The sequence below is a fragment of the Oncorhynchus mykiss genome, chromosome 29 (assembly GCF_057628025.1).
Source record: "Oncorhynchus mykiss isolate SJ-2025 chromosome 29, ASM5762802v1, whole genome shotgun sequence".
NCBI classification, from domain to species: domain Eukaryota; kingdom Metazoa; phylum Chordata; class Actinopteri; order Salmoniformes; family Salmonidae; genus Oncorhynchus; species Oncorhynchus mykiss.
In genome coordinates, this window is record NC_143050.1 from 28,120,553 (window position 1) to 28,147,941 (window position 27,389).

Sequence of the window (27,389 nt, forward strand, 5' to 3'; positions counted from 1 at the left end):
AAAGATGGGTAGACATTCCAGCAGACAAGCAGACAATTCAGAGGATGTTTAAATACATTGAAAATGTTATTCCAAAACAGTCACATTATTGTAATAGTGTGATGTGTAACTTTAGACACACGTTATGCTGAGTAAAATAACGTTTCGTCTGAAAATGCTATCATCAGCGTTTCTTGGCAGGGACTTTTCTACCAAAACCAAGTTGCAGATTGCAGTCACTCCGTAATCCATAGAATGCTAATGAGTTAAGAAAATAAATATCTGAATACATCATATCGTTGAACTATGCCATTACGGTTAAAGAGTTAACACATTTATTAAGGCCCAGTAAAAGTGCTGCCAAACAATGCCATGTGTGAAAATGAGTCTGTGGTTAAAAGACTGAAGCACTGGAAGCACTTAAAGGTTATAACATTTCTACATGCACATCATAAATTTAAAATGTCTAACTCAATCACATATCAGTAGTTATGAAAGAATAAAAACTAGAGAAAAACTGGCGGTCTGGCCAGCTTTTGTGTGTAGGCTACATCTCTCTGTTTTATGATTAGATTGTGTTCATGAGGTTGACAACATTAGCAAAATAATCACATTACAACACCTCCTCACATCATCGAGACAGTTGTTTTACAATAGTTTTTGTGAATAAAATGTTTCATATATTTCCTTAAAGGCCTAGTGCAGACAAACCAGATTGTCCTGTGTGTTATATATACTGTATTTCCACACTATGAGGTTAAAATAATACTGTGAAATTGTGAAAATGATGTTGTTTGAAATGACTGCCTGAAATTTCAGCCTGTTTTAGTGGGATGCCTGGTGATTAGTTAAAAGACCAACAAGAATGACAGTTCCAAACCTCTCTGCCAATAACAGCTCGTTTTCAGTTTTCCCCTCCCCACTCAGACCACTCCCAGACAGTCCTAGCAAAATTCTTGTTTGAGAAATTGACCTTTGCCAAGAGCTATTTTTGATAATTTTACATTTTAATTGAAAACAATCACAGTACTACAGTTAATTGTTACCCACAAATGATGCAGTGGACCTTTAAACACCCTGTGTTGTGTGCTTATTATGTTACCATTGATATGTTCTAGGCTATTTTACGAGCTTAAGGAGCATCAGATACTGCTGGAATGTCTACCAACGGCCTTTCCCTCTTTTTGTCAGAAATTACACTCGTCACTCAAACATTTATCAAGCATTTATAAAGTATAAATAGCACACACTTTAGACACGGCCATGCAAAAATACTTAACTAATGATTAGTAAATGGTTTATAAGGACCTATATTAAATGCCTTAAGACCGGAGTAATGATTAATAGATGATGAATAAACCTTTTACTAATCCATTATAAATGCTTTATTACGTCGAGTGATTATAAAGTGCTACTAGGGATTTTAGTCGCAGTGCAACTCTTTAGCCTATAGTCAAAATAGGTGTTCTGCTAATTTCAATTTATCAACCCAATATCTCACCAGATCTCACTGCCTCACACCACTTTACTGTGTCCTATTAGTGATGTAAATTATTCACAAAGACAATAGGCATAGTTTCCTCCCGTGGATCTAAAATGTAGGATTCCCATTGTGCACAATGAATACGTAGTGAATTAAATCGTTATAACAGAATACATAACTATTCCTATTAGTTGCTGTTGTTGTTATTATTATTATTATTGGGGTCTATATGGTTCCACTGCAAAACTCAAATGTTGCATATTTCCTGCAACTCAGCAATTTACCAGAAACGTAAGAGGACAAAATCAATGATCCTGATCAAACGCGCATCTGTTTAATTTCTTTTTTTATTTTCTGCTTCATGTAGTTTTATTTGCAATTATTTCTCCCCTCTTTGCGGCCTCATAATTATACCGCGGTAACGAGGCCACGGTTCGGCGGTGCCACGGCCCACCTGGACCCACCATCGCAGCACAAGCCGCGGGACTTGATGGATGGCCTGCCTCGCCGCCGTGCATAAGTCTGATTCTATACCAGATCACACCCCATGATGTTGGAAAGAAGACCTACTGTATGTGTAGGCTATTGTCTCTGGAAAAGCAGCCAAGCCAGGCAATTCCCTTTGTCTTCAAAAGGGACTCAATCCTGTTCTGTCTCACATTTTATTTGTTTTATTTGAAGGTGTAATTTAGGTAGCGCAGTGCTTGTGAACTGGGGATGAATTCGTTGCTGTCTTTATTTTCCCCTAGTCTTAGAGTTTCAACTTCATCAGTGAGTTTCTGCGCTAAGGTAATAACCCTTGATTGTGAGCTGACAAATCTAATAGGCCTACTGCCACATATCCTTTGCATATAGTTGCATATTCAGACAATTCGTAACCTAAAATTTGTGCATTGTGGTATTCTACTTCAAGATAAAGACTCATACATTATATCAATAGAATTAAGAGACTACATTTTGTTTTGTTTTTACCATAGGCTAATTCAAACTCTTTTTTAATGTAATACTCTTTTTAACTACATCCATTTTTTTATTCGTGTGTTGTTTTTCTTCTGAATGTAGGCTATAAACCTTTATTAGTCCCTCAAAAACGGAACACATGCAAAAATCAAATCAAATTAAGGCTAAGCTCCCGTTTGAAAAATGGTTTTAAGTAAACAATATCAATGATAACTGGCAAGCAATACAATGTAATCAGGGCAGTACTCAGCAACTGACGAAGATGATTCATGACATCTCTTTATTTACTGTATGCTCTGTCTTCCTCCCTCTCCCTCCCTCATCCTCTCACTTTCTCTCTCTCTCTCTCTTCCCTTCACACCTCTCTTTCCTATCCAAGATGCGACCCTCATGCTCACTCTACTCTCTGCCCTGTGTACTTAAGACAATACTCCCTTCTCCGTTGTTGTTGAAGTGGGATGTCCCACTCCCATCAAACGAATGGAACACATTGTTTTCAGTTCCCTGTGCAGGCACGCAGAAACACACATCACATCCACATACTGAAACACAGAGGAGCTTTAAAGTATATGTCCCCTCTGTTTTTTAATGGCTGCAAAATGAGGCAATCCCCCCAAAGCATCAAATTCAAATTCCAAAGCCTCCACAAACCCAGCCAGCTGACGGACTGCCAGGGAAATAATGACAGCAACTGTTAAACATTAACAATCCTGCAGCCAAAGAGTCGAAAACAACATAATACTGCCACAAACAACTACAACACAAATACTTAATCTCTCTCTCTCTCTCTTTTTCACACACACACACACACACACACACACACACACACACACACACACACACACACACACACACACACACACACACACACACACACACACACACACACACACACACACACAATTCCCAGCCCAGGCCTGGCTCTGGGCGACAGTGGGCCTATTAGTGTTAAGGTTTTGGGCCACAGTGCTTCTAGTAATGAGCCCGGCAGCACAATACAGGCACCCGGCCGGAACAGCTGAGGGGGGACAAAGCCAGCAGGATGGGGAGAGCGCTGGGGGCTTGGGGTAACTACATTTAACACAGAGAGGGACAGAGCGGTGTGTGTGTACACATGCATCCATGTGTGTGTGTGTGTGTGTGTGTGTGTGTGTGTGTGTGTGTGTGTGTGTGGTGCATGTGTGTGCCATAGCCATTACTGGGACAAACTAAGAGACAGATAGAGGCCCCTGGAGTAGCTGCTGCCAAAAAGGCAGTGCAGAGAGGAGTGTGTGGCAATCAGTGGAATGACGGGTCAGAGTTGTCCCGCGCCAGTCAACTGGAAACTTCTCCACTTATCTCTGGGCCTGAAACATTGGGCGAACCAACTCAGACTCGCAAATAAGCATGGTGCACAGGACAACATTGGTCTGCCTAAAAAAACACAGGCTGCTGTTGTTTTAAACTGTGAATTGCAGGGCTACAAGGTTGCGCTGAGGGTCTCGTCTGCCGGATGTTTTCTGTGAGGACAGGCTTTGAGGCTTGGTGAAAAGCACTTCATCCAGACTGTTTGATTGAACTCGTCACCTTCATTTATTGATTTGGATGGAGCAGCGGTCATTAACGTGAGCCCTGTCGGTCTGTTACAAAAAGGTTTCTCTTTCAAACTATTTAAAATGAGCTCATTGTCCTGGAATGACATGTCCCTACCAATTCTGAACGGTTTCTGATGTCATCATTAATATATTTCCTTTGTCAGAATAAACCTGAGAAAAGCTTTAGTGATCACTAATCTACAGATTATAATATGAGTACTACTACTTTCAATTCTACCCTTGAAAACAGTCCCTCTTCCTCAAACATTTATAATGAATACCATCAGTAACTTCAAGGATCTCATCTGTCCATCAAACCATAGAAGGACTTAAAACAATCGAAGTGGCCAAACAGAAAAGAAGTGGCCAAACAGACGGTCTCTGTGAGCCTGTGGTAGATCGGAGGTGAAAGACAGGTGCCCTCTGTTTGACTGGCCTATTAGCACACAGCCCTGAGGGCAGGAAGCACTATTGACTGGAGACATCAAGAGGAACGCACCTTTCAAAGCACACACCTTCCGGACTCACATACACACACTCCTATATACAACCACCTGGATCAAATCTGCCAGGTATCAGGTACTGCCCCGAGGGAGAGGCCTGAACTCTGGACATGGGGACAGAGTCAACCAAGACCAACACTGCTCTCTCCATCAAATGCTTCAAAACATACTCTCCTCACACTCAACATTTCATTTGCTACGCAGCACTACGCAGATCTATCATGAATAGCACCAAGATGAAACCCCTCACTAGTACTGCTTAAAACTCGGTCAAGCTCAGATTGAAAAGGACACACCGTCAACATACAGTGTTTTCAGTGTTTGTCCTGCCTGCCCAGATTAAAAGCTCTAACCGCAGCGTACTGTACGCCGCCTCTAAACCCTATTCTACGTGTCATTATGTTTGTCTGCAGCGCCTGGGTCTGAGAAGCACTGAATCCCTGCCTAGGGAGTGTTGTCCCAGGCAGGAGTGTGTGGAAGTGGAGAGTGTAATGTTAGGTCATGCATTGAAATGCCCTTAAACCAGGCACTTTACCTTAGCTGTTCCAGTGAGAGACTCCACGGGTACAAGGGCTTCATTCTAAAGGGGACGAAGGAAAGAGTAGAACGTGGAAGTGTTATTCATGTTAGGCCTGGGTCTGCTTAGCAAATCAAATGAATATGTCTGCTTTCTGAGTATAAAATGGGGGAAAGAAAAAAAGGATGAGTCTAATGCTATTTCTGGACATCTCTAGCCTCCATGCCCTCACATCTGGTACCTGTGAAAAGGGGCTAAATAAAATAGGAAGAGGACAATAAGAAATATGATGATGACATGATAAATAATAAAAGCAAAAAAAAAACGAGACAATAAAACTGATAATGAATAGGGTTAGAGAAACAGTGTAAGTATGAAATGGAGCACGTTGTGGGGTTTGGTGTTGATTGTCACACTGGAGACTCTCTAACTCAAGTGGACACAGAGGGAGCTGACAGTGGATAAGTGAAGGGGGATGAGGGTCCAAATGGAAAAGAGACTCCTGAAAAGATCACAGAGAGAAAAGAGTAGAATTCAAGAGCCGGGCCACAGAGGAAGCCACGCCACGACGCCAGCAGTCAAGAGTGGAGCGACTGAAAGGCCAAGGATATAAAAGAGGATGGGGAGAGGTAGAGGGAGTAAAAAGCTACATCAAATACAGAGGGGAGAGAGAGACAAATAAAGGGTTAGTGCGAATAAAAGATAAAAAGTAACAAGTAGAGCGTGTGAGGCGTCAGCACCAGATGGGCAATGTGTGTCGGGAGGGACATTGAGGGCAGAGGCAGGAGAGACAGACGGAGAAAATGAAACACAGGGACAAATACTGTGTGTGTGTCTGTGTGTGTGTGTGTGTGTGTGTGTGTGTGTGTGTGTGTGTGTGTGTGTGTGTGTGTGTGTGTGTGTGTGTGTGTGTGTGTGTGTCTATATTAGGGCTTTTGGAATGTTGGATAGCGTTCAACACAGGATGAGTGTTTGTGTGCTTCACAGGGAGAGACCTTATGTGTGGAGGGGCTTATTTTGAGTCCACTGCCCAGTGCAAGCGTTGGACAAGCCCCTAATGATCACAACTCTGGCCTTGCCTTTTTAATTACCCAACCAGCCCTGACAGAGCGCCACAAAGCTCTTCAATCCACAGAATGGGGAGTAGAGGAGGGGAACAAAAACAGGACCTTTCCATCTGAAGTATGGCCCTAACCTCTGCTAATGCAAGGCTGAGTCTTGCCTGCCTCACTGCCATGGCCACTCTTTGTGTGGAGTGGAGGAGCAAGATGGCACTCCAACCCAGCACCACTGCTGCTGTCATGGTCTAGAGAACATGTATAGAGCCTGGGTCAAGACCCTCCATTGATGAAAGCCAAAGTATTCACTGCAATTTGTACCCTGCATGCATTAAGAAGAAGCCCGATGTGAATGTGTGAAAGTCCATGTGTTTAACAGGTTAACATTGCCTCAGAACAGCAGGATTTCTGAATTTCTCCTACTGTTGCAATTCATGTACAACAGACCAAGAACTTGAAGGTTATCCAAGATGGCGTCTTTTGAGCTTATCAGGCAGACACACCCGGAGCATTGTCATGGCCTGAAGCTCCTGCCAATCATTTGCTCAATCAATCATCCACATCTTTAGAATCTGACTTTATCTTAATGGTCTGTTGTTATTCAAATTAATGAATATGAACCATTTTAACAGAAAAAAACACACAAATAAGCACTATCACATTAACGCAGGTCCTGTGTCAGCAATATCATAACATTACACATTTGATGAACCCATGTCTCATGACACGGGTCCTTTACTTGACATTACCAGATGACCTGAACAAGAGAAACTCTGGGCCTTAGTATGCCAGGATAAACTTGGTGCCCAAGCAAATTATGTAGAATGTATTTCTGAATGTATGCATGTTCCTGTTCAAGATATTAGTCTTGATCCTGAAGAGACTAGCCCAGTCAGAAAAGGTGTGTCCCATCTGTATTGTCTGTGCACTTTTTTTTAACCTATTGTCACATCACATTCCTGTGTGTCATCCATAACAGTGACATTAAGGAGGAATGTGAGGGTCTTCTGAAACATCCTGTTCTGACCGTGGCTGAAGATGTCCCTCTGAAAAAGAACGGCCCAGAATTCCTCCACGTGCCACGCGAGATCAAAAAACTATTAAATCCCTTTTCACCATTCTTATTGACAAGGGCATACGTGACTGGCAGCTCAAACAACTGGGATGGATCATTTAACTGTTTTGATTCTAAACTCAAGAAGCCTAATCAAATCATTGTGAAGTTACAGTGAAATGTGATGGTAGTCTTTCATGGAGATGAAATCCAAATATGTTTATATAAAAGGACATAGAAGATACAAGACTGCATAACTAGAATGAGCATATTGACATAATTTAGATTCTTTTTCAAACTGTTTTATAACTTCTTTTTTATTTGATGTGTGATATGCTGTTGTATAGCACCCTCATGTGGCTAGAGTTCCACACTGGCCATACAGAGCAAATGAGTAAGATTTGGAAACTGCAGAGATAAATATAAATAAATAGGTATCCCAACATATCACAGCAAATTCATAGGTGTAGGTAGGTCCATGTGGGTTTTGAGGGATCAAAATCGTTAGGAGACAATCATTCTATTACTCTTTTTGACCCGTCAGCATGAAACATCGACTTCTGAGGTTCAATTAATTTTGTTAAATTGAAAGTGCACAAATATGAACTAAAATACTTGTATCTTATGAAGAGAGAATGTAACAAACAAAAGGACTCAAGCAAGTTCCCTGAGGGATGCATTCTGTTTTATTGACCTTTGCCTTCTTGCTGAATAAGTGCAAGCTGAAAATGAAAACTTAAAAAAGACTGTGCTTGGAAGTAACACATGGTCCCCGTCCTAAAAAAAGCCATTGAAAAGTCATGTCAGAGTTCTATGTGTCTCTCTTTTGGACACCTGCCCTCATATGTCCTGGTTGCGTCTCGGTATGATGATCTTGCGATAGGTCCGTCTCTCCGAGATGTTGCGTTTAACTTTGACCACGGGTTGCGAGGCCATCTCCAGATCCAGGGAGGGGCTGGAGTGGGACTTCTTCAGGGTTCCCTCCTCCCCCTCCTCATCCACTGTGTCCTTACACACAGCTCTGTCAAACAGGTTGAGCTCACTGGTTCCCACCTCAGTCTCAGTTGACTGGTTCAAACCCTTCCAGACCTCCAGCATCTGGATGTAGGCCTCGTAGCGACATTTCTGTGGGGAGAGGAAGGAATGAGACATCTAATAGAGTGAAGGGGGAAAAAATGTAGCCTGCATTAAGATAATGTCACAGAGCTTAACATTGTGGTCAATCCCATATGCACATAAATATGCAGATAACACACACACACACACACACACACCTCATGCTGCAGGTACTCCTCTCTGACTCGGTGTTCCTCCATCTCCTTGGCTTTGGCCCTGCGCCCGTCAGGGAGACTCTGCTGCAGGTAGGCCAGGTCTTCCTGGAAGGACTCCAGCATGCCTGCATGGGACTGCAGCTGTCTCTCCTGCAGGGGGCAGCAGAGAGCCAGGCTCAGTGAACTGGCTCAGAACACACTCCAGGTAGAAAGTGTCCCTAACCATAGATCTAGTATCAGATTACCCTACCTGGCCCAGCACAACTAGAGTACATAAACTCAGCAATAAAAGAAACGTCCCTTTTTCAGGACCCTGTCTTTCAAAGATAATTCGTAAAAATACAAATAACTTCACAGATCTTCATTGTAAAGAGTTTAAACACTGTTTCCCATGCTTGTTCAATGAACCCTAAACAATTAGTGAACATACACCTGTGGAACAGTCGTTAAGACACTAACAGATTACAGACGGTAGGCAATTAGGTCACAGTTATGAAACCTTAGGACACTAAAGCGGCCTTTCTACTGACTCAGAAAAACACCAAAAGAAAAATGCCCAGGGTCCCTGCTCATCTGCGTGAACGTGCCTTAGGCATGCTGCGAGGCATGATGACTGCAGATGTGGCCAGGGCAATAAATTGCAATGTCCGTACTGTGAGACGCCTAAGACAGCGCTACAGGTAGACAGGATGGACAGCTGATCGTCCTCTCAGTGGCAGACCACGTGTAACAACACCTACACAGGATCGGTATATCCGAACATCACACCTGCGGGACAGGTACAGGATGGCAACAACAACTGCCCGAGTTACACCAGGAACGCACAATCCCTCCATCAGTGCTCAGACTGTCCGCAATAGGCTGAAAGAGGCTGGACTGGGGGCTTGTAGGCCTGTTGTAAGGCAGGTCCTCACCAGACATCACCGCCAACAACGTCACCTATGGGCACAAACCCACCGTTGCTGGACCAGACAGGACTGGCAAAAAGTGCTCTTCACTGATGAGTCGCGGTTTTGTCTCACCAGGGGTGACGGTCGGATTCGTGTTTATCGTCGATGGAATGAGCATTACACCGAGGCCTGTACTCTGGAGAGGGATCGATTTGGAGGTGGAGTGTCCATCATGGTCTGGGGCGGTGTGTCACAGCGTCATCGGACTGAGCTTGTTGTCATTACAGGCAATCTCAATGCTGTGCGTTACAGGGAAGACATCCTCCTCCCTCATGTGGTACCCTTCCTGCAGGTTCATTCTGACATGACCCTCCAGCATGACAATGCCACGAGCCATACTGCTCGTTTACACATGTTAAGTTTGCTGAAAATAAACGCAGTTAACAGTGAGAGGACGTTTCTTTTTTTGCTGAGTTCACAGTCTCAGCGTACTCTTAAATATCACACCCCACAAAGATGAATACATAATGTACTAAAACAAAGCAGTTGGGACTACAGAGAGTGAACCAAGAGGGTACGTGAATACAGTACCAGTGTGTGTGCAGACTGCGAGGCTGGCAGGATGGGTCTGCAGAACTTCCTCTGAGAGCCCACGGCAGCAGGGAAGGGAGGAGAGGAGTGTAGGGCTGACACCAGGTTGATACGGCTGATCCATGAAATCATCTCTGCTGTGGAGCTTCGGACAACAAGGGGACCGTGCACATAGAAGACATAACATATCTAATCATATCTTTGTATACAAAGTCACAGGATTATTGGACTGCTGCATCCTGATTGATGCGATTGTTCCTTCACACCGCCAAACTGTCAAACACATTAGACCTTTGTGTGACAAATGTAAATTCACAACTCCAATACTACATGGATATACAGTGAGGGAAAAAAGTATTTGATCCCCTGCTGATTTTGTACGTTTGCCACTGATAAAGAAATGATCAGTCTATAATTTTAATGGTAGGTTTATTTGAACAGTGAGAGACAGAATAACAACAAAAAAATCCAGAAAAACGCATGTCAAAAAAAAAAAGTTACAAATTGATTTGCATTTTAAATGAGGGAAATAAGTATTTGACCCCCTCTCAATCAGAAAGATTTCTGGCTCCCAGGTGTCTTTTATACAGGTAACAGGCTGAGATTAGGAGCACACTCTTAAAGGGAGTGCTCCTAATCTCAGTTTGTTACCTGTATAAAAGACACCTGTCCACAGAAGCAATCAATCAGATTCCAAACTCTCCACCATGGCCAAGACCAAAGAGCTCTCCAAGGATGTCAGGGACAATTAAAATGATAGACGGATCATTTCTTTGTCAGTGGGAAAACGTACAAAGTCAGCAGGGGATCAAATACTTTTTTCCCTCACTGTAGTTCGGGTCTCTCAAACATAGACTCACGAGGCCTGAAAGAGGAAGACCCTCCAGTCAGCGGTCTGCAGGCGGAAGACGTGTGGTCTCTTAGTGTAGTCTGCTGCCTGCTCTGCCAGGGCATGGTGCACACTGACCACCTCCTCTGTACTCTGCCACTCCATCGTATACTCATCCTGAGGGAGAGGACAGGTTGGATAGGGTAACAAGCAGTGAGGGATTTGTGTCAAAGGCATCCAGAACATTATCAAGAGGCCGTGATATGGAAAGTATGGAATAAGATGAGGGAGAGGAGGAAACTCTAACCTTCTGCAAGTAGAGGACCATTCCCTTCAGCACTCCATAGAAGATCTTCCAGCTTCTCTTCCCCCAAGGAGCTGTCACACACAGTTACATTACATCACTCCTGAGGTCAAAGGATGCTTCTCAAAGACACCCTAAATAATTTCACCAGACTGATGAATCGTCAAAGAATTTATCAAAACACCATGACGCTCTTGTACACACTTTATTGCCCTGATATTTGAGTTCCTATGGTTTCGTGCAAACAGTGTCACAGTCCCACTCACTGCGTTTGCCATCGATGTCAGCGTGGGCCTTGCGTTTGAGGAAGCTCTGTTTGAACACTGTGGCCTTCTTGTCATGCGGCACATCTTGGAACGGGTTGCTCTTGGAGCGCAGGGGTGCGTCCTCTTTAGCATCCTCCGCCAACAACATGGAGCTCTTCAGTTCCTTCTCATCACTGAACAGGGCGATTGACGAGATGAGGGGAGGAATGAAGAAGCAATGGAGAGGAAATTAAAAAACAATGAAAATATGAGAGGTGTAACACAACCACAATATATTGGAGAAAGCAACATGAAGAGGAAGATGTGTGTAAATCTACCATGTCCAAGGGGAGACTGAAAAGGTGGTGGCAAATAGTATAGAATAATGCTACCCACTACCTTGTTCTTAAGTCAGACTACTTACACTGCCCATTCCAGAGGCTCGTTCTTAATGGAGTTGTAGAGAGCCTGAGTAAGAAACAAGAGAAAGTATTCCGTAAAAAAGGGTTACTTCAGACTGCTATAGACACGGTTCTTTCAGTTAACAGTATCTACTGAAATATTGAGTAGGTGTAGAATGAGGAGGATAATCTTACCTTCAACAGCTCCTTACTGAAGCTCTCACCCTCATTCATCCCATCCAGGTTGGACACGAAGCTGGACACAGACATGGGTTTGCCCACATTCTGAGGACAGACACAAAAACAATGTTTAACTCAGTAGCGGTCAGTGCAGTTTAATATTTTTTTTTTACGAGGATGATCTTATTTCTATTAAAGCATATTGGATGACTGTCATTCATATTCCATTCACCCAGTTCAATGTAACATCCATAGATTTCGGCTACTACATGATACTCAAATTTTCCCTAAACCCATCATGAGGTTGCTACAACCTAGACAACAAATTAAAGTTTACAACGTAGGTGCACAGGTCTAGAGACATTTTTCAGTAATCAAGGTGACAGACCGTGACACATTCAATACTTCCTTGCACACTCTTGCCTGCGTCTAGCTGATCTAAGGTGTAATCAGTAGTCCAACAGTCGCAAACGAGAGTTTCTATTGGCCAAATTCAGGTATGTTTAACTCCGTTTCATTCCGTTTTCTTCCGTTTAAGAAATGTATTTCAACAGAATCGGGTGAATAAATAAACCCTTGATCACCACAAACAGTTCAATTCATAGCAGCCACATAGAAGCCACATATCAACAGCATGATAATTTGCTCATTGTATAATTCCTTCTCGCATCTACACGCTCGCCTCCTCTCACATTTTCCTTTCAACTTCAGTGCAGAATACAGTAGCTGACCAAGAAAAAAAAAACTTTCCAAAACAAAACTTCATACCATAACCTCTACACACAGCCTACATCGTTGTCACCATATTAGCTAACGTCATAGTTCAAATACTTAGCTATATTGACTAACTCTCAATAAACCCACTACAATCTTGCAGTAGAGTGTACAGCAAGCAGTTTAGCAGTTACACCAGTGGTCCCCGTTGGGAATAAATCAAACCAAAAGCGTACCTTGACTTAGAAGAGTTACAGTGTTGGATAGCCATAGCCATCTAACATAGCATCCCTCTCTGTTTGAGCCAGGAGTTTGTGTAGGCTCAACTAGCTAGCTGAATTCGCTAGATAGGTAAAAAAAATGTAAAAGACAATGAAATATAGCTAGCTCTCGCTCTCTTTTGCTTCTCCATTTAAGAAATTAATTTGTTCAAAACTGTTCAACTATTGTCTTTCTCTCTCTTTGAGTCAACTACTCAACACATTTTACGCACTGCAATGCTAGCTAGCTGTAGCTTATGGTTTCAATACTAGATTCATTCTCTGATCCTTTGATTGAAATGAAAACATGTCAGTTCATACAGCAAGAGCTCTGATAGGTTGGAGGATGTCCTCCGGAAGTTGTCATAACTGTGTAAGTCTATGGAAGGGGATGAGAACCATGGGCCTCCTGGGTTTTGTATTGAAGTCAATGTACCCAGAGGAGGATGGAAACTAGCTGTCCTCCGGCTACACCATGGTGCTACCCTAGAGAGTGCTGTTGAGGCTACGGTAAACTTATTGCAAAACTGTGTATTTATTTATTTATTTTTTTATTTATTTTTTACCCCTTTTTCTCCCCAATTTCGTGGTATCCAATTGTTTAAGTAGCTACTATCTTGTCTCATCGCTACAACTCCAGTACGGGCTCGGATTGATTGAAGGTCATGCGTCCTCCGATACACAACCCAACCAAGCCGCACTGCTTCTTAACACAGAGCGCATCCAACCCGGAAGTCAGCCGCACCAATGTGTCGGAGGAAACACCGTGCACCTGGCAACCTTGGCCCGCCACAGGAGTCGCTGGTGCGTGATGAGACAAGGACATCCCTACCGGCCAATCCCTCCCTAACCCGGACGACGCTAGGCTAATTGTGCGTCGCCCCACGGACCTCCCGGTCGCGGCCGGTTACGACAGAGCCTTGGCGCGAACCCAGAGTCTCTGATGGCACAGCTGGCGCTGCAGTACAGCGTCCTTAACCACTGCGCCACCCGGGAGGCTAAAACTGAAAATATTTAGTATATTTTTATCTAAAAAGGATAACTTTGTTTTGTTTCACTCTTTATTTTTCTGAAATTCACTAAGGAGGATGGTCCTCCCCTGGTTTAACTGTGTATACATTTGTTACGTTCCCCAGTTTCTGTGTTGTAGTTTGTGTATTTGAGTGTGTTTCAGAAGATGGCTTCCTGAGATCCCCCAGCAGCTGATTGGTCGACTCCACGATTAATTGGAGAGCTGACCCCCGCCCCCTCGTCAGGACGCAGCTGTCTCCAATTTCCAATACCTTCTGAAGCTATAAAAGCCAGTGTTCTGTTGTTCAGGGGAGAGATTGATCGTGATATAGATCATTGCTGAGAGAGGAGGTTGATGGCTGAGGGGTATAGCATGTTGGTCGTTAGTATGTACTATGTTAGTTGTTCTTGGTAGCAGCTTTGGTGCGGTTCTGTGTTTGTGGGTTTGGCAGAGCTTCTTTAATGGCCTGAGTTAGTTTTTTCTCAGTTTTGTTGTGAAGTGGGTTGTTTAATATTCTGTTTCATTTGTTCCCAGGGGGGAAGGGGAAGGCACCAAGGGAGTGCTTAGGCAAGAGGCCTGAGGGCATACATATACCCGTAGTATATTCACTGTCTAGGCACACTAGGTAAGACATGGGCGGACCACCCCCTGTATTTTGGTTAGGGCACCAGGTGGTGCTAAATTAGGTAAGTAATGGGTAGGCAGGTAAGGTAGGAGAGGGGGTTTGAGATGTACTTTCTTTGCTTTAGTTCCGTCCAGCCCCTTTTCCCCACATTACCGTGTAAAGGAATAAATTCCTAGTAAGCGGTAAATTCTGCCTTTTGTCATCCTTACTCGCACCTACAGTCCATACCTCTTTCACTTCATGGAGTGTTGAGTTAAAGCAGGGTGTTGCGTTCCCTCTTCATGGAGGCGTGCGTAACAACATTCAAAACCCTAAATACCTACACGTTTGCAGTGCAGTGGGGACTCACCTGTCCATGCAGATCAGAGTTCAGGAGCATCACAGAACAGGTGAGTGTGAGTACTTCTCCGGAAGAGGAGAAGGTGTGAGGGTTGCATTGCTGGAATCGACAGGAGAAATGCTGCAGCACCCGCTCTCTTTCCTGGGTCTCACCGATAAGCACCACCACCCTCAGGAAAGACCTGGGAGAGGAGGGCAAAAGAGAGGAAATATAAGATAATTTACAGATGGAAGATGCTAATTTGAGACCATTACTTGTTACTATTATAGTGAACTAGGAAAAATCGAATTAGAAAGTGTGAAGGACTTACCTCAGGCCTTGGTCCAGTCTCTGACCGGTGAAGTCAAAGAACTTCAGGTACTCCTCCCCAACGGCTCGGCTAAAGTCATTGCTGAATTAGAGAGGGGCCGGGAGACAAAGACAGGTCAAGTTCATGATTCAAGGTGACACATTATGAGAAAAAAAACTCAAAGTACTTACTAGCATGGATCATTACCCTAATAGTTACTACTGCATAAGACCTATGTGATGTAACGTTTGGCCACGCCAAGGTTCTGCAGCCTTTGGTCTTACTCTTTGTCCAGGTGTTTGACCACATCTGTCTTGTAGATCCCATCCAGCCTGTAGAGTCTTTCAGCCAGCCTGCAGGCCCTCTCCCTGTCCAAACCTCCACCATTCATATGGACCACCACTGGTTCTGAGGCCTCCGTCTGCTGTACCTGAGACTCCAGTTGCTCTCCACTTCCTTCCCTGGGCGGCAAACATGAATCCTCTGTACAAACGTTCTGTTCCAATTGTTCTACATGCTCTGTCTGCTCAAGCTCTTCTGTCGACTCAGTCAGTGCAGTCTGCGCTGGCTGTTCAGCCCCTGACTGTTTCTGGTCTTCTGTCTGGTCTGACTGTTCTGTCTGTTCAAGCTCCTCTGTGCAAAGGAAAAGTAATTCTTCTAACTGCTTTGAATGTATTGGTTTGTCTGTCTGCTCGGACTGCTCTGTCTGCTCCGTCTGCTCCGTCTGCTCTGACTGCTCTGACTGCTCTGACTGCTCCGTCTGCTCCGTCTGCTCCGTCTGCTCTGACTTCTCCGTCTGCTCTGACTGCTCCGTCTGCTCGGACTGCTCCATCTGCCCTGATTGTTTTGACTGCTCAGAATCTTCAGAGTGTTCCGTCTGCTGTGATGGTTCTGTCTGTGGTTCTGCCTGCACTGAAAAGTCTGTCTGCTCGGAGTGCATAGTTTGCTCAGAATGTTGCGTCTGTTTTGATTCTAAACATTCTGTCTGTTGCGTCTGCTCTGATTCTTTTGATTGTTTTGACTGGTCTGTCACTTCTGACTGTTCTGCCTGTTGTAAATGGGCCTCTTCAGTTTGCTGGTCTTCGTCCCCTGACTGATTTGAATGCTCTACCTGGTCGGACTCTACAAGTTTCTCAGAGTCTTCTGGCTGCTCTGTTGTCTCATTATTGTTCCCGTATTCACTCTGTTCTGTGTGATTAGGCTCTGACTGCCCACTGTGTTCAGACTTCTCTGAGAGTTCTGACTGTTCTTTCAGTTCAGCTGGCTCAAGCAGGTGCTCTAAGAGTTCTATCATCGCTGATTCCTCCTCACTGTCCGACTGTTCCCTCCCCTCTGACTGTCCTATCTGTTCTGTCTGCTCCTCCTCCTCATAGTCCGTAGAGCTGGATCCTTGCTCTGGGTTGATCTGTATAGTCAGGACTGTGCCAGTCTGTTCCTGTTTCTCTCCCGGCACAGACCCTAAACTCTCACTATCCGGCCTAGTCTCGGACTCTCCTGTTTCTACAGAGCTAGGAGCTATATCAGAGGGTGTGATAGTCTCCTCTGTCACAGACTGTCCTATCCCTTCCTCTGGCCATGGACGTCTCCCTGAAAGAGAGTCTAAACACACAAATACCCATGTTAATATTGACCAAGTCAATATCACAGGAAACCAGGTGTTTGATGTAATTGGTACCATTCCACTTTTCAGCTCCAGTCATTAGAACGAGCCTATTTTCCCCAATTAAGGTGCCACCAACATCCTATGCACTCTACATACTATATGATCAAGTCGAGGTGAGAGGTCAAATGCATTTGAATCGGTAGCAACTATCAGAATATATGTCAACACATGTATGCCCATGGTGCATTTGTGAAAATGACCTCGGTCTGCACTCACCATGGTCCTCAAATAGCTCTTGTGCTGAAGCCTCCTCTTCCTGTGTGTGTGCTGCATGCTCCTCCACATATGGCCTTGGTGTATCACATGCCTGGAATTGCAAAAGCAGCTGTCAACAATAAACATCAAGCTGGGGAAAACTTGTGATTGAGAAAGAGGTGGGCTGATCAGCACTCAGACAGAAGGGACCTGGCTCTCAGATGACTGATATGTACAGTATCAGTCAATAGCTTGGACACACTTACTCATTCAAGGGTTTTTATTTATTTTTTACTATTTTCTACTTTGTAGAATAATAGTGAAGACATCACAACTATGAAATAGCACATATGGAAACATGTAGTAACCAAAAAAAAGTGTATATATTATATATATTTTAGAGTCTACAAAGCAGCTACGCTTTGCCTTGATGACAGCGTTGCACATTCTTGGCATTCTCTCAACCAGCTTCACCTGGAATGCTTTTCCAAAAGCCTTGAAGGAGTTCCCACATATGCTGAGCACTTGTTGGCTGCTTTTCCTTCACTCTGGGGTCCAACAAATCCCAAACCATCTCAATTGGGTTGAGGTCAGGTGATTGTGGAGGCCAGGTCATCTGATGCAGCACTCCATCACTTTCCTTCTTGATCAAATAGCCCTTACACAGCCTAGAGGTGTGTTTTGGGTCATTGTCCTGTTAAAAAAACAAATGACAGTCCCACTAAGCTCAAACCAGATGGGATGGCGTATTGCTGTAGAATGCTGTGGTAGCAGCATAAGTGTGCCTTCAATTCTAAACAAATCACTGACCGTGTCACCAGCGAAGCACCCCCACACCATCACACCTACATGCTTCACGGTGGGAACCACACATGTGGAGATTATCTATTCACCTACTCTGCGCCTCACAAAGACTCGGCGGTTGAATTTGGACTCATCAGATTAAAGGACAGATTTCCACCGGTCTAATGTCCGTTGCTCGTGTTTCTTGGCCAAAGCAAGTCTCTTCTTCTTATTGGTGTCCTTTAGTAGTGGTTTCTTTGCAGTAATTTGACCATGAAGGTCTGAATCACTCAGTCTCCTCTGAACAGATTATGTTGAGATGTGTCTGTTACTTGAAGCATTTATCTGGGCTGAAATCTGATGCTGGTAACTCTAATGAACGTATCCTCTGCAGCAGAGGTAACTCTGGGTCTTCCTTTCCTGTGGTGGTCCTCATGAGAGCCAGTTTCATCATAGTGCTTGATGGTTTTGCGACTGAAATTTTCTGGATTGACTGAACTTCATGTTTTAAAGCTGTTCTTGCCATAATATGGACTTGGTCTTTTACCAAATAGGGCTATCTTCTGTATACCACCCCTACCTTGTCACAACACAACTGATTGGATTGAATGCATTAAGGAAAGAAATTCCACAAATGAACTTAACAAGGCACACCTGTTAATTGAAATGCATTCCAGGTGACTACCTCATGAAGCTGGTTGAGAGAATGCCAAGAGTGTGCAAAGCTGTCATCAAGGCAAACGGTGGCTACTTTGAAGAATCTAAAATATATTTTGATTTGTTTAACACTTTTCTGGTTACGACATGATTCCATATGTGTTATTTCATAGTTTTCATGTCTTCACTAATATTCTACAATGTAGAAAATAGTAAAAATAAAGAAAAACCCTTAATGATTAAGTATGTCCAAACTTTTGACTGGTACTGTATAACGGTATATTCCATCCACCTCATCTCAACCTCCTATATGCTGGTATATAATCTATGAATAGACCGAGGTAGAGCTATTTCTCATCCTAAATACTCTCTCTCTTGTACTTCACAGACAAACACACACATGCACACAGGAAATAAAGGTCCACAAATGCACACAAACACACAGCAACATAATTTCAAATGACAACAGACACATAACCACAATCCTTTCCGTTCTGCCTGACGTACCCGAGGGGAGCTTTCACTCTGGTCTGTGTCCAAAGGCAGCTGTTGCTCCGGTCTGTTGTGATTATGTGTCTTCTCCTGGACAGACAGCTCTATGTTGATTCCTGTCACACAGGCTTGATGTTGCTGCTGCTGCTGGTGGTGGTGGTGGGACAGGGGACTCACAGTCCAGTCCAGACTGGCCGCTCCACTGGAGTCCAGCTCATCGGCCGAGCTGTTGTCAGTCATGGGGTAGGGAATGTCAGGGGAGGGGTTGGTTATGTCCCACTGCACCGTGGCAAAGGACAGAGGGACACTGGGATGGATCATGGGGTACACAGGTAAAGTCATGGAATCCCAGTGCTCCTCTGGCTCCTCAGTCCTTCCAGTCTGATGAGAGTTATCCTCTTCCTCCCTGTCCATCTGGTTTACTTGCTCCTCCATCTCTCTCCACCCAATAGCCTCCTCCAGTGGCCTGCTCTGTAGTGGGAGATCCATATTGGGCCATGTCTGGCTGTCTTGCTCCCTGAGGTCTGGGAGAGGAGAGCGCACCCTAGACCCCTCCATAACCTCTCTCTTCACTCAGTCCTAAGCAGAGATATGGCTCAACTTAGTTTAGTCTCGTTCCTCTGTGCTGGCCAGGGCATCCATCTTGGAATTAGGTCAAAGTGATGCTGTCATGGTTGACTCCTGTGGTTGGTTAGCTTCCGGTGCTGCCCTAGTTATGTGCACGAGGTCCGTAAAGCAAGAACATTCATGTACAATAAAATATGGCAAAACATACATCCATTCAAACTAACTAGTGACTCGCTCATAAATTCCCACAGTAATGTCAAACAAGTAGTGTTTGTAAAGGGCTAATGTTCAAATGAAAATAAATCAGTAAGACAATATGTTTAGCTAAAGACAGGTTCTCTTGAAGTACACCTTGAGGAGATCAATCATTCTGGCACTTGTTTATAAATAAACATATGTGGTGAACTGAGTCATCTGCCAAATGAAAGCCAATCTAAACAGGTACAGTAAATCCAGGAGAAAATACTGCTCTACAGGCTAAAATATACTCCCCAACACTGGCTACCTGCCTTGTATATCAATAATATTACAGTGTGAAATTTCAATTTTTAAATTGTATTATTTAAAAAAAAAAAAAATGGACTAGGGTGTGAGATTAACACTCTTTCAATTGACAGAAAGCCAACATCCTAAAACTTAGACCAGCGGTAGCTCATGTCACTCTCACACATCATACACCAATAGGCACAGTTCAATGACAAACATGGTCTCTTAAACATATTAAAATGTTAGCCAACACTCACCATTCACTTCTGCATACCAAACACTATCCAGTTAATATATTTTAAGGAAGAGGTTGTTTTATAAACCCTGTTTACTTCTCTCTCTTTTGGCGTGGCACAGCGGATGTGCTTTGCAATGACTTTTGCTGAAACATTACAGAGGCGCATTTACTTCCTGACCACAGAAGAGCAGCCTTTACAGAAAGAGAGAGAGAGAGAGAGAGAGAAGTTGGAGAGCATAGATGGAGAGAAATAGAGAGTGAGAGCCAGATGGTGGGGGTGTGAGCGTTTTCACTGTATCCTAAATATTCATGTCTACTGCTAACCATCAACTTGAGCTACCATGATGTACATGTATAGGTCATGGTCCATGGACCGACCCAGAGGATATCAGTGAAGATTTTACAGTAGTATGTTGTTGAACCATATCAAGGACACTACCTAATATAAACACAGCATTTTTGTAACAATTCATGTGAAGCCTCATACTAAGCCTCCAGTCGTCATAAAAAGAAGAGTGACTTGGAAAATGGGTTCAAATACCTCCTATTCCGTCTATTTAAACTTTCACTCCATTTCTCTCTTTCAGTCGCTCAGCCTTTTTGTCAATAGTCTACTCACATCACATAACCAACATCCGGGACAGTGCTTGGCCACACTTCCTGTGTGGGTGCTCACTTCTCAATTCCTGTTAGGGTGCTAGGCTGGCGCTCCACTTAAAAACAGCAAAGAACGGTATAAACTTACAATGATAGACAGATACTTTCTTTTTGCACCCCATACTTCCTCATTGAATCTGTGTGAATGAGATTTGCAGCTCTCTGAGATTGTATAAAGGTCCATGTGTGTGTTGTATAAACTAGATTACTCTTACTTTGGAGTCTGGATAAAGACTTTACAGTCATCTTCCTTTAGGTATAATATTTGAAGGTATTCAGGTCATAGGTTACAGTTATCTAATTAGAGGAACATTGTTCCCTTTCTGCAGGCACAATATAGGCCTATCTATTGTTTGGTGTAATAACAACAATAATCTGACCTTGGATTTGAATGTTGCTGGTGATTAAGTCTTCAGGTTTTTAAAGTTAATAAGACAGAGATTTCAGTTGTGTCCTTTAAATTACCAGCATTACTACACTGAAAAAAATATGAAACGCAACATGTAAAGTGTTGGTTCCATGCTTCATGAGCTGAAATAAAATATATCAGAAATGTGCCATATACACAAAACACATATTTCTCTCACATTTTGTGCAAACAAATTTGTTTACATCCCTGTTAGTGAGCATTTATCCTTTGCCAAGATCATCCATCCACCTGACAGGTGTGGCAAATCAAGAAGCTGAATAAACAGCATGATCATTACACAGGTGCACCTTGTGCTAGGCACAATAAAAGACCACTCTAAAATGTGCCGTCTCGTCACACAACACAATGCCACAGATGTCTCAAGTTTTCAGGGAGGGTGCAATTGGCATGCTGACTGCAGGAATGTCCACCAGAGATGTTGCCAGATATTTGAATGTTAATTTCTCTACCATAAGCCACCTCCACATCATTTTAGAGAATTTGGCAGTACCTCCAACCAAAGACCACGTGTATGGAGTCGTGTGGGCAAGCGGTTTGCCGTTGTGAACAGAGTGACACATGGTGGTGGTGGGTTATGGTATGGGCAGGCAGGCAGGCAGGCAGGCATAAACTACAGACAATGAACACAATTGCATTTTATCAATATCAATTAGATCCTGAGGCCCCATTGTGAGTCCCATTTTTTAAAAGTATCTATGACCAACATATATGTATTCCCCGTCACGTGAAATCCATAGATTAGGGCCTAATTCATTTATTTTAATTTACTGACTTCTTTATATGAACCGTAACTCAGTAAAATCTTTGAAAATGTTGCATGTTACGTTTATATATATATTTTAAATTCAGGTTAAATGAAGGTCTAATAAACATTGAAATGGCAAAGGTTTAGTGTAGCTGATGAACCATTACATTAACTTGTGGATGTCCCAGTGATTATGTGGATGATCCCCTACCAGTGGACCATTGTATTGGCAGGCACTATGCATGGGACTCTCTAGCTGTTGAGGCAGTCTATCAGAGGGAGATGCCAAATTGACTGTAACCACATTGACTCGTCAACAACACACCCAAAGGCTCTACATGACAAGTACAACTATGCAGAAATCAAACCACAAACTTGAATGAAACCATCAATACCAACAGGATAACAAGGTTAATATATATTATTCATGTGTGGAAACACCAGATAATAAACTACTGCTGTCAGCAAAAGAATAACATGACTCAGATCATTAAGAACTCTAACTCAAACACAAACTACTTTCAGAGAGCCATTTTCCATTTTCTTAGTAAACTTCGATTTGGACTTACCCTTTACAGCCTTCTCGTGGGGTATCATATAACCAGTCAGTTAGTAAGGCTTTAAGTCAGTCTGGGGGTGGGGGGGGACCTCTTTATTGCCATGTAGACAGACAGCTTAGTGCACAAGGTGTAATCCCTCAGATGACAAGTTTTCTAGCCTCTCTCACTTACACAGCGCTAGCCTGGGGTGTCACAGAGGATGCATGCGAGTCGCAAGTCCTAGTCCACTCCTCCTCTGTGAGAGATACCTCATCTCCAGGCAACAGATCCCAGACTTCCGCCTCCCTCTGCTCATCTGCAACATGGATATGCCTTGCAAAAACAGGGAAAGAGGCAACAAAAAGAAAGAAAAGCCACATTGTGATTGGCAGGGAGCGAAATAGCACAAAGACACCTGGGCCCGCCCACACCTGGGCCCGCCCACAGCCTGAAGGCACAGATGCGCACAAGCATACATTGAGGGGATTCTATAATGCTGGCCCGGGAAGGCATAGTTTGCACTGGGTAAAAAGTGACTGCATTCGTTTTGGAACCGTGCTGCTCCCGGGCATGAGCCAGCTGCCTCGTTCTGGCCGACAGCGAAGTTGACTCAAAGCAAAAGGTGGACGAATGAGTAGGATTCTGTATGTTTAAAAAAAAAAAAGGAAAAAAAGGCTTAAGCTGCCTTCCCAATGAAAACTTGTTTGAAAATGTGAACATACATTTTATGGAAAATATATGTATGTTTCTGAACGATGGATCATGCTGTCTTGTTGACAACATAACCAAGCGCTGCAGATTGCTGTTTGATTTGAGCTTGGCGCTCCTCCCTCACCGGTCACGCCCGGTCCAGCTTAATATAACTCTGCCACTCATACAGCCACAGGTCAGGAGAGTGGCTTAACTTCATTCCTGCAAGTCTTGACTGACACAAGGGAGTGGACTGGTCGAGCCTCAGGGCACTGTAGGCATCATTTGAAGCAAATACTTATGAGTCCCAGTGGACCATATTCCCCCTGGTTTATTGGTTCCATGACAACATTCCCACTGTGTTTTTCCTAATGATTGTTCCATGTAAACCTCAAAATAACAAAAACATAATCACTGTGCATGTGTCAACTTTATGAATTATGTTGTTGTTAAGCCCTATAAGACGCACCGCTTGTAGCCAGGGCTAGTTGTTGTGACAAGTATGACTTGGGTCTATGCTTCTTGAACTGTAAACACGTGTCAAATCAACAAACAAGCTACTACAAGCCGCCCTCGAAAGAATGCACTAAATGTATCACATATATAACATTAAACATATACAAGTACCTGCCAGGTGGTTGGTTGCCTACGACACTTGAAATCGACGGCTAACACACACGCAATGCGTCCTCCTTAACTGCGGAGGCGGTGAAAGAGGGAGAGAACGACATATTGACGGGATGGAACGTCACTTTCAAGCGACGATTACTGCTTTGTTCCGGACACGGCAACAACCTCGGTCACACCCACATCGTAAGATAGTTTAGGTTTTAATATTGTATTTGTATGCTATTTATTTGCAGATTATGGCAAAGTCAAAAGACTTAAAAGTGTTTTTGGAATCGTCTCTGAACGAGATTTTTAAAGCCACAGTAAGTGACATATTGGAGTCAGTGGACCAAACGTTGTCTGAGTACAAGGGCAAAATACAAAGAATTGAAAGTGAGAATGAGGATCTTAAACGAAGGCTGCACGAACAAGACAATACGGATTCGATCGTAAAGGGTACGTACACAATGCAGTTGGCTTCAAAATAATAATCGCCAGTGCAGCTATCGTTAGTTGCAGCTGTCCTTTGTTGTCCCATTTTGAGGTACATGCTGCCAAGATGGCCACCGAGCCTAGCTGACCCCTCTCTGTTGCATGTTTTACATGTCGTTTCCAAACACTCATTGTAACCATGGACAACAGTTGTTGTCAGTGGTACTTTCAGACTAGCTTTCGACGTTGGAACTTGTAGTAGATAGTAATCCCCTGACTTTGTTGGACATTTTTTACATTTAACATGTATTTGTTGTTGCCCAGACCCTGAAAGTAACCAGGACGTCGTTCACCTCCCAGACTTATCAAGGAAGACATGTTCCAGCCGTTCATCTGTCAGCCAATCCCATAAGCCAATCAAAACACAGGGTGATGAGAGGAGGAGCTCCAGGAGACAGCACAAGGGCAAGATACCTCAGAGCAGAGGGTCTGTCTCCATTATGGATCCAGCAGCTCAGCAGGAACCAGAATGCCTCAAAAACATCCCAGACACTGCGGTTTCCACCCTAATTTTCAAAAACATAAAGACAGAACCTGATATGGAGGATGACTATGCTATAGACCTCTCAAAACCACCATCTCCTCTCAACCTGGCATCTAAGCAAATTAAGATGGAGAGTGCTGAGTTGAGCTATATCATTCCTGAAGAGTATGATGAACATTTTCAGTCACCACTGGACACAGATGTGGACTCTAGAGACAGCGACAGTGATGTCAAAGTCACCATAGTGTCTGACATTCACATGGAGATGGGAGACGATGAGGGTGGCCATTTTGTTGAATCGGAGGGAAGGCTGTGTCACAATGATACTGGTGAGTCTGAGCCAGAAGAAGATCCTTTCTTGGCATACTACCCTGACACGGGAACTGACCCTGCTAGGACGACAGGGGAGGACATTTTACCAACTCTGAACTCTCACGCTACAGAGCCCTCTAAAAACACACAAGGCTTCTACAACTGCACCCAGTGTGAGAAGACATTTAGTCGAGTGAGCTCCCTCAACATTCACATGAGGAATCATAGTGGCGAGAAGGCCCACTGCTGCAACTACTGTGGCAAACGCTTTGGCCGGGCAGACCTGCTCAAGTCCCACAAGCGCACTCACACAGGAGAGAGACCGTTCAGCTGCAACCTCTGTGGGAAGAACTACAGTCACCCGGGCCAGCTCAGAATACACAAGCGTGTTCATACGGGAGAGAGACCGTACTGCTGCCCACATTGTGGGAAGCGCTTCAGTGAACACAACCAGCTTAAAGTCCACTTACGAACTCACACAGGAGAGAGGCCATACAGTTGCACTGTCTGCGCCAAAACATTTAGCAACGCAGGTAACCTGAGAATACATCAGAGAATACACACGGGGGAAAAGCCTTACTGCTGTGTACAGTGTGGCAAGAGGTTCAATGGTATGGGGGACCTCAAAACACATTACAGGATTCATACAGGGGAGAGGCCGTACCACTGTGACCTGTGTGAGAAGACCTTCAGCCAGGCAGGCCACCTCACCATACACAAGCGGATGCACACGGGAGAGAAACCATACACGTGCTCAGAGTGTGGTAAAAGCTTCAGCGTGGCGAGCAGCCTCAAGCTGCACCTGAGGACTCATACAGGGGAGAAACTCTTCAGCTGCTCTTACTGTGGGAAGAGCTTCAGTAGGTCTGGCCATCTGAAGAGACACGAACAGGTCCACACCAAGGAGAAGGTCTACACCTGTGACCAGTGTGGGAAGACCTACACCGACCAGTCATCCCTCAAAAAGCACCAGAAGACTCATGGAGATGAGGAGATGAGGACTGAGGATATTGAGGGCAGTACCAGTGGGACTGATGTTCCCCATAACCTGGAAATAAAGATTGAGGACTAAGACTGTCATATTACTGTATGTGTTACATTGCAATATATATGGATATTTAATGTTGATGTATCAGTACAGTGTTGGAGAAAGACTGTATGCTGAATTTCATGAGAACTCAAGTTTAGATTTGTCCCAAGTAGTAGGACAGCAAACTGCTTTTAGTGGATGTAGCCCAAGAGCTAGTCTTTGCCAGTATTAAACTATGGTAATAATTGTAATTTGTGGTAGTCTTTCTATGTATATAGTGGTAATGTTGTTTCCTAACACTGTACATAGCTTTTAAGTCATATTCTCTAAGAAAATTTAGATTTTCTTAAAAAGAATGTCATGCATTTTAGTGTAAATAATGAAATTCACCCAAATTGGTTGCAATGGCCTTTACCTAGAGACAAGCTAGATCATTTAATCTATGAACATGCCGTTCATTTTCACAATTAATGGTTTTAAACAAATCAACACGTTACACTAGAATATTGCATTCTTTTGGTAAGAATGATGCCAAACTTTGAAAACTATTTATTATTCAAAGTGTAATTAAAGGAATAATCCACCCAAAACCACGCATTCTTTTCATTTACAGTGTTAAATAACACTATGTGAACAATATTTTTTCCGAACAAATGTTTCATTTTGATGTTATAAGGTTGATAGCAACACGAAATCCGCAATGCTCTCTCTATTGGCGATTTAGCAAACGTAGCTACACAGTAATACCGAAGACAATATCAGCATGTAAAGTGGGTAGTTAGCTGTAAAATCGCCTGAACAAATTGTAGGAGTCTACAATCTCACCATGTTCAACCTGCAGATTGATGTGGAGTCTAACATTCGCAACTGCATATACAGTGCCTTGCGAAAGTATTCGGCCCCCTTGAACTTTGCGACCTTTTGCCACATTTCAGGCTTCAAACATAAAGATATAAAACTGTATTTTTTTGTGAAGAATCAACAACAAGTGGGACACAATCATGAAGTGGAACGACATTTATTGGATATTTAAAACTTTTTTAACAAATCAAAAACTGAAAAATTGGGCGTGCAAAATGATTCAGCCCCCTTAAGTTAATACTTTGTAGCGCCACCTTTTGCTGCGATTACAGCTGTAAGTCGCTGGGGGTATGTCTATCAGTTTTGCACATCGAGAGACTGACATTTTTTCCCATTCCTCCTTGCAAAACAGCTCGAGCTCAGTGAGGTTGGATGGAGAG

General features: G+C 43.6%; 2 protein-coding genes across 6 annotated transcripts; one reads left to right on the top strand and one right to left on the bottom strand.

Annotated features, from left to right (window-relative positions):
• Positions 1 to 7,796: 7,796 nt before the first annotated feature.
• On the bottom strand, positions 7,797 to 23,968 carry LOC110509784 (PH and SEC7 domain-containing protein 1). Of its 5 annotated transcripts, XM_021590887.3 has the most exons (15): positions 23,849 to 23,968; positions 22,562 to 22,864; positions 18,885 to 19,578; positions 16,959 to 17,049; positions 15,364 to 16,678; positions 15,101 to 15,181; positions 14,800 to 14,971; positions 11,855 to 11,944; positions 11,683 to 11,726; positions 11,280 to 11,452; positions 11,017 to 11,087; positions 10,741 to 10,886; positions 9,881 to 10,025; positions 8,403 to 8,549; positions 7,797 to 8,253 (listed from the first exon to the last, which is right to left on the bottom strand). In XM_021590887.3, the coding sequence occupies exons 3-15, from the start codon at positions 19,425 to 19,427 to the stop codon at positions 7,969 to 7,971; spliced, it is 3,303 nt and encodes a 1,100-aa protein (XP_021446562.3). In that variant the 5' UTR covers positions 19,428 to 19,578; positions 22,562 to 22,864; positions 23,849 to 23,968; the 3' UTR covers positions 7,797 to 7,968. The 5 variants fall into 5 exon arrangements, with proteins under 5 accessions (XP_021446562.3, XP_090083065.1, XP_021446563.3 ...); XM_090226939.1 differs by lacking the exons at positions 22,562 to 22,864; positions 23,849 to 23,968 and adding an exon at positions 20,180 to 20,773; XM_021590888.3 differs by lacking the exons at positions 22,562 to 22,864; positions 23,849 to 23,968 and adding an exon at positions 20,180 to 20,383 and having other exon boundaries at positions 18,885 to 19,573.
• LOC110509785 (uncharacterized) lies at positions 23,938 to 26,742 on the top strand. Its single transcript, XM_021590891.3, has 2 exons — positions 23,938 to 24,286; positions 24,587 to 26,742. The coding sequence occupies exons 1-2, from the start codon at positions 24,088 to 24,090 to the stop codon at positions 26,188 to 26,190; spliced, it is 1,803 nt and encodes a 600-aa protein (XP_021446566.2). The 5' UTR covers positions 23,938 to 24,087; the 3' UTR covers positions 26,191 to 26,742.
• The last annotated feature ends 647 nt before the right edge of the window (positions 26,743 to 27,389 follow it).

Excerpts from the sequence above, each read along its gene's own strand:
- LOC110509784 (XM_021590887.3), bottom strand. The coding sequence starts at position 19,427 with ATGGAGGGGTCTAGGGTGCGCTCTCCTCTCCCAGACCTCAGGGAGCAA. Across the intron at positions 15,182-15,363 it reads GTCAAACACCTGGACAAAGA|CAATGACTTTAGCCGAGCCG; the intron begins GTAAGACCAAAG and ends TCTCTAATTCAG. Across the intron at positions 11,088-11,279 it reads TGACATCGATGGCAAACGCA|CTCCTTGGGGGAAGAGAAGC; the intron begins GTGAGTGGGACT and ends TGTGTGTGACAG.
- LOC110509785 (XM_021590891.3), top strand. The coding sequence starts at position 24,088 with ATGGCAAAGTCAAAAGACTTAAAAGTGTTTTTGGAATCGTCTCTGAAC. Across the intron at positions 24,287-24,586 it reads TACGGATTCGATCGTAAAGG|ACCCTGAAAGTAACCAGGAC; the intron begins GTACGTACACAA and ends GTTGTTGCCCAG.